Raw genomic sequence first — 6,650 nt, 5'->3', positions numbered from 1 at the left:
ACCCTTAGCCTCGACTGGGGTACAACTATTTCAGGTTGGACAAAATATTCTTATATTACTTGAAAATCGAGGCTAAGCGTAATTTATATAAACACTCATCAATCCAACAAAACACAATTTCTAAAGATCAAAGTTGTAAAAATTCTCACACTAAAAACTGAGAATACCTCATAGCCGAAATAACGCAGACTTGAAATCGACTATAAATGAAAAACATGATACTTTGTTTTTTGATAAAATGAATAAAAATTTAAAATAGTGACACACATAAGCATATCAACAAATATGTAATCGAATCAAACTTGTGACATCAGCTAAGTGTACTTAATTGAAATTATAAACAAATACTATTACTTTAAGATTCTATATAATATATAAAAATCTTAAAGAACATATACATAGAAGAAACAGAATGCTTAAAAAACCAGAGATATAATTAATGCATAATTTAATCATATACATATATGCAAGAGCTATTTCCCAAAAATGGATTTAAACCACCAAATGCCTTTGTTGTCTTGGGGGCCTTCTTCCTCCGGCGGTGTATCTGCGTGAGGTGTTTTGCGGAGTTTGGTGACATCATATCCCTCTTCCTTTGCCTTCTCCACAAGTTCATTATAGATTTCATCATCTAAACGAGTCTCCCTACATAATATCTGCTAGCCAAAATTCATCAAAATCATATTAATAATGCAGACCGTCTTTGAAAGCGTACAAGAGTTTGACACGACTTATAGTAAATAATGCTATAAGTTATAAGAAAACTAAGAAAGGAAAAGACTTACCCAAAGAGATTTCTTGGTTGGTTCACCAATCAAAGCGTAATGATAATCATGAGCAATAGCCAAAACCCAATAATTCCCTGTAACAGGAATAATTGGAAGGAATGGAGGAAGGTAAAACTTGACTTTGAATTTAGCTTCATCATTATTAGGGTTAGCCTTAAAAGCAGAACCTTGAATAAAACCTCTTTTGCCACCACTCCAAGTCTCATTAAGAACATCAACAGTACCATCAGTGTTGAGTTTGTATGTTGCTCTTGTGTTGCCTCCATCCTTTGGCTGATCCCTTGACGGAAAAGAAGCTATCTCGTACCATCTTCCCATGTACCTTTCAAGATCTAAACCATTAACAACTTTCATCTCTTTTTCTTCTGCCATGTTATCGCTACCTCTAGTATTTCTTTGTTCAAAATTGAACTGATAAGGTTTCAAGGTGGGTGGATATTATATAATGTATTATACAAGATAAGCAAACGGTTAAGATATTTCAAGTTTACTTTAATCAATGTGGGAAATGTTGGACCCAACACGTGTAACTTTTTTATTAACTATATTTTCAGTAAAATAAATATTAAAATTATACTAGCAAAAGAAATATAAAAAAAAAGTTTATTTTTATACGAATCAAACAAAATCAATTCAAAATGGATAGAAATAAATTATTTAATAATGTTAAATAATATTAAATAAAATAATATTTGACTTTATTCAAAAATGTCAAAACTTGTAAGGTAAGCTAGAAAGCTTGGCAAAGAAGTAATAGCTTGTGGACATTACATGTCCTTTTCTATCATGTGAATGTATGGAGCAGAAAACATGTCGACTAATAATAATAAGCAGCATAATAGATTATCAATTTTGAAAGATTAAAATCCATCCCTATTTTTGCCGACATATGATATAGCTTTTATTAACTTGTGTTGCGAAACTTAGAAGTTGGAGATAATTTAGCTATTAGTTGTAAATAATGTTGCAAATTATTAATGATAATTAATAATATGATTGTGTTCCAAAATGACAAGGAAAATATGTTATGATTTGAATTTTGAATTCGAAGAGTGGTAACTCTTCATGGAATGTTGTAACTATTGGTGAACCATGCTGTGGGCCAAAAGTCATAACTCTTGGAAAAGAAATTGTTTCACCAAGGGTCGCTACCTTGTGAAACAATATCAACATGGCCTATAAAATCATAACTTTGGATTCAGAATTCAAAAAATCAGAAAAAATGAAAATCCTCTAGAATAATTCCAGAGCACTCTTCGCTACATTCTAGTTTTCGTCGGTCTTGCGCAAACTCGAGAAGGCTGAATTATCCTGGGTATTCCTGCGTAGAAACTCCAAGACAAATTGGGAGTGCTTGAAATACTATAAAGAAAGTGTTTCGTACACAATTCTAGCCTTGATTCCATTCGGTTTAAATTAATTTTCTAACAATCTTATAGTAATTTAAATTATGGCAATCGAGGTTTCCGTTTCAAGCATCAATGACATGATAGAAAATTCAAATCAAGAATACTAGAAAGAACACAAAGAAGAAATTGGTTTTATCTATCCATCCGAGTATGATTTCTTATCTTTCATTAATAAAAATAAATTATAGTATCCAGATTTAAATTTATATTTTCTAATAGTTGGTATTAGAGTAAGATCGTTGATATTAAGAATTTTCGGTAATGATTTTCCGATATGAAAAAATGCTATTCGGTTAATTAATTTGAAATGAAAAGCCATGAAGGGAACATGTCAGGAAAGACCACGGAAGGAAAATTGAAAAATGACTGCAACGTTTAAAACAAAACGGTAGCTTCCGGATGAAAAATTGTCATTTCAAGGAGCATGTCTTTTAAATGACTACCTTAATTATTTGATAAGTTTTCATACTATTAGTATATAACTTTTGAATAAAAAAACAAAAAAAAATAGAAAGAATAAATATTAAATATGTTATGCTATTATGCTTTTTTATTGTGCGAATTTGATTACGGCTTTAATGTCATATGCAACATCATTAATATATATATATATATATATATATATATATATATATATATATATATATATATATATATATATATATATATATATATATATATATATATATATATATATATATATATATATATATGCATGGTTTATATAGATGAAATTGTGGTTGTTTTGCTCTATTAAGTAGTATATTTACATAACTCTATGATAAAGGTTGTTTTGCTGTACACAAAGCAAATAAAATAAAATATATGATATTGCGGCATAAATAATAGCATATATTTTGAAAAGGCATCATCATCATCATGTACTCTCTATATATATTTGAAAGAGATGGATCATGACTTATATAGACCTATGAGTTTGGATTCTAATGTAATTATTGAATTTCGAAATGTGAAATTTTGATAACCTTATCACGAAGGATAAGGAACTTAAATTTTTCACAAATAAAAATCTCGTGAGGAAGGTTCTCTACGGATTTATTGAAAAATAAATCGAAAGTTCGTCAATGATTATTGAAAAAACAAATCGAACTTAGAATAAGCAGAAAGTCCAAAATGCTAAGGATCTAAAATCGAACAAAATCGCTTTTCGACTTATTTCTCTTGTGTAGAAGGAAATAGTGAGAGATTTGTTCGTAAGATTCCTATTACTCTTCAAGTGGAAGATGGTACTAAGAGTTACAAGGAATAACTTTAAAGGACTCATCCTTTTGGCATGATGTTATCCAAGAAGAAATGGATTTGAGTATGTTAAATCATACTTGGGAATTTGTCGATCTACCCATTGGATGCAAGTGTTTGTTTAGAAAGAAGTATCATAGTGATGGTACATTAAACATCTACGAAGATAGATGATTAACCAAGGGTTTTAGACAAAATGAATGTGTTAATTATTTTAACACAAATGTACTAGAAGGAAGCACAACGAAATTTATAATTTTGTTTGCTTTGACTTCCTAGCATGACCTTATGATTCATCAAAAAGGATGTCAAAACGATATTCCTAAATGAATATCTCGATGAGGAGATTTACATGAAAAAATCATAAGGTTATGTGCTTCCTGTTAATGAACAAATAGTGTACAAGCTTGTTAAATCCTTGTATGGATTAAAACAAGCACCGAAACAATGACAATAAAAGTTTGACTTTGTCATTGTAAGATTCTCCGATTAAGGAGGAGTTAGAGGGAGAATTTTTAATCTTATCAAAACAAGAATTCAAAGAGTTTGTCATCATCAAAAAGGGGGAGATTGTGAAGAATATATCTTATATATAGTTTTGATGAAGACAAAGGTTATCAAATAAGAAAAGGATCTAAAGTGTCATGTACATCAATGATGTGGTTGATCAAGAAGGTTGAACATAGAAGTTCAAGAGAAGATTTGAGAGAAGTGAACATAACTAAGGTACTCATTGCAATTCATACTATTTATTTTAAATTGCTCATAATTTAATCTCTCACTTCATCTAAAAACCTTCTTGCATCATCATACATGATTATCTAAAAACCTTTTTCATCTAATTCTTATGATAAGTGTTTGTACACAAAGTTGTGTAAGAATTTTGTGATATTCCTTTGTCTCCATGTTAATCATTATCAAAGAGACGAATGAAATCTTAGAAACAAAGAGGTTTCTAACTTCCACATTCAAGATGAAAAATCTTGAAATAATGGGCACTCTTTGCGATCAAAGTAAAACGAAAGAGTGGGGGTTGAGAAAACCACATTCAAGATGAAAGATCTTGGACTAATTGACACTCTTTTGGAGATCAAAGTAATGCAAAAATAGTGGGGGTTATAAACTTAGTCAAAGACACTTTGAGAAAGTTCTTGATAAGTTCAAACTATCACGTTTCAAGAAAGTGAATATTCAATTTGATCTTAGTGTCAAAATGATGATGGAAGAAATGTGGCTATATTAGAATACGCAAGTGAAATTGGTTTTTTTAATGTAATGTACTAGACTTGACATAGAATTTGCACTTAGTAAATGAGTAGATTTACTAGAAGTACAAATGGTGAACATTAGGAGACTATCAAAAGGATTTTGATTATCTTTTAAAAAACCAAAATCTTGACCTCCGTTATGGTAGGTTTCCTGCCATATAAGAAGGATATACCAATATGAGTTGGATATCGAGTGTTGGGGATCATATACTTACACTAGTTGGTGGTGAGATTTCTTGGAAGATCAAGAAACAAATATGCAACACTCTTTTGACCATGGATCCATAGTATATGGATCTCGCTTCCACTGGTCAAAGAAGTTAAATGGTTAAGGGACCTTCTGTCGGAAGTTCCATTGGCTAAATACATTGTTTCAAAGGTGTTAACACAATGTGATAGTCAAGCCAATTTAGCATGAGAATTCAGATTAGTGTAAATTAAAAAAAAAATCTGGGCACTGAGGCCTTAGACATTCTTTCGTGAGAAAATTGATTAAATATGTAATCATTTCATTCACATATATACGATCGATCTATAGTTTGAATGATTCATTTACTAAATTACTGACCAGGGATTTAGTAAAGACAACCTCAAGAGGTGTGAGGTTGAAACTCCTTGAATAAGTGTTCCAACAATGATAGCAACCCAATCTGAAGTTAATACATCTTAACCTAAGATTCAATGGGTAACAACAAGTCGTTGATTTGGAAGTTGGTGCAACATTTTGTGACAATGTTGACTATTACATAATTGAGGGTTGAGTTTCTTTAAAAACTCTTAATGAAGTTTTCGATCAAGGAGGATATGTATCTCAAGAAATAGATACAAATGAAACTTCACCTATATGAATTTCGAGATGGTGCCGTCTTAAAATGAGAGTTGGAGTTTCTCTCAAGAAAAATTCATGAAAACAGGAAAAGCACATGGCCATAAATAGTGCTAGGCGAGATATGTAGGCGAAGAACCTTTAAAGAGTGTGTGTATAGTAACGCCGGTCTGATCACATGGGATAACGGTTCAAAGCATAGCTACCTAACGTTCCGATTAGGCTTTGCGTTGTCTTTACTAAGGTTAAGTTCAAATTGAAAGATACTTAACTGTATTAACACTCTTTTGTTTTCTATATTCTGGAATTAGACTTGTCATTATTAGAACAAGTGGGGGATTGTTGCAAATTATTAATGATAATTAATAATATGATTGTGTTCCAAAATGACAAGGAAAATATGTTATGATTTGAATTTTGAATTCGAAGAGTGGTAACTCTTCATGGAATGTTGCAACTGTTGGTGAACCATGTTGTGGGCCAAAAGTCATAACTCTTGGAAAAGAAATTGTTTCACCAAGGGTCGCTACCTTATGAAACAATATCAGCATGGCCTATAAAATCATAACTTTGGATTCATAATTCAAAAAATCAGAAAAAATGAAAATCCTCTAGAATAATTCCAGAGCACTCTTCGCTACATTCGAGTTTTCGTCGGTCTTGCGCAAACTCGAGAAGGCTGAATTATCCTGGGTATTCCTGCGTAGAAACTCCAAGACAAATTGGGAGTGCTTGAAATACAATAAGGAAAGTGTTTCGTACACAATTCTAGCCTCGATTCCATTCGGTTTAAATTAATTTTCTAAGCAGCATAATAATTGATTATCAATTTTGAAAGATTAATCCATCCCTATTTTTGCCGACATATGATATAGCTTTTATTAACTTGTGTTGCGAAACTTAGAAGTTGGAGATAATTTAGCTATTAGTTGTAAATAACAGATAATATAGATAATACATAGCTATCAATACTTGTATTCATGGAGCTTTCTATGTATGCATGGCTTGTAACTACATTATATTAGTTATAGGGTTAGTTACTGAAGATGAGGTGGCGTAATCTAATTAGCTCTTAGCTAACTTCATATATAAGCTACAT

At 31.1% G+C, this 6,650-nt stretch overlaps 1 protein-coding gene across 1 annotated transcript; it reads right to left on the bottom strand.

Annotated features, from left to right (window-relative positions):
* Nucleotides 1-288: 288 nt before the first annotated feature.
* Nucleotides 289-1,230, bottom strand: LOC131642870 (temperature-induced lipocalin-1-like). Its single transcript, XM_058913037.1, has 2 exons — nt 786-1,230; nt 289-656 (listed from the first exon to the last, which is right to left on the bottom strand). The coding sequence occupies exons 1-2, from the start codon at nt 1,158-1,160 to the stop codon at nt 474-476; spliced, it is 558 nt and encodes a 185-aa protein (XP_058769020.1). The 5' UTR covers nt 1,161-1,230; the 3' UTR covers nt 289-473.
* Between the last annotated feature and the right edge of the window lie 5,420 nt (nt 1,231-6,650).

Source organism: Vicia villosa, unplaced genomic scaffold, assembly GCF_029867415.1.
Source record: "Vicia villosa cultivar HV-30 ecotype Madison, WI unplaced genomic scaffold, Vvil1.0 ctg.005981F_1_1, whole genome shotgun sequence".
NCBI classification, from domain to species: domain Eukaryota; kingdom Viridiplantae; phylum Streptophyta; class Magnoliopsida; order Fabales; family Fabaceae; genus Vicia; species Vicia villosa.
Note: the sequence above shows the minus strand (reverse complement) of the source record. Positions and strands in the feature narration are given on the sequence as shown.

Bases quoted from the DNA above. Each gene is read 5' to 3' on its own strand.
- LOC131642870 (XM_058913037.1), bottom strand. From the start codon at position 1,160: ATGGCAGAAGAAAAAGAGATGAAAGTTGTTAATGGTTTAGATCTTGAA. The intron at 657-785 runs GTAAGTCTTTTC...TTTGGCTAGCAG, and splicing joins CAACCAAGAAATCTCTTTGG to ATATTATGTAGGGAGACTCG.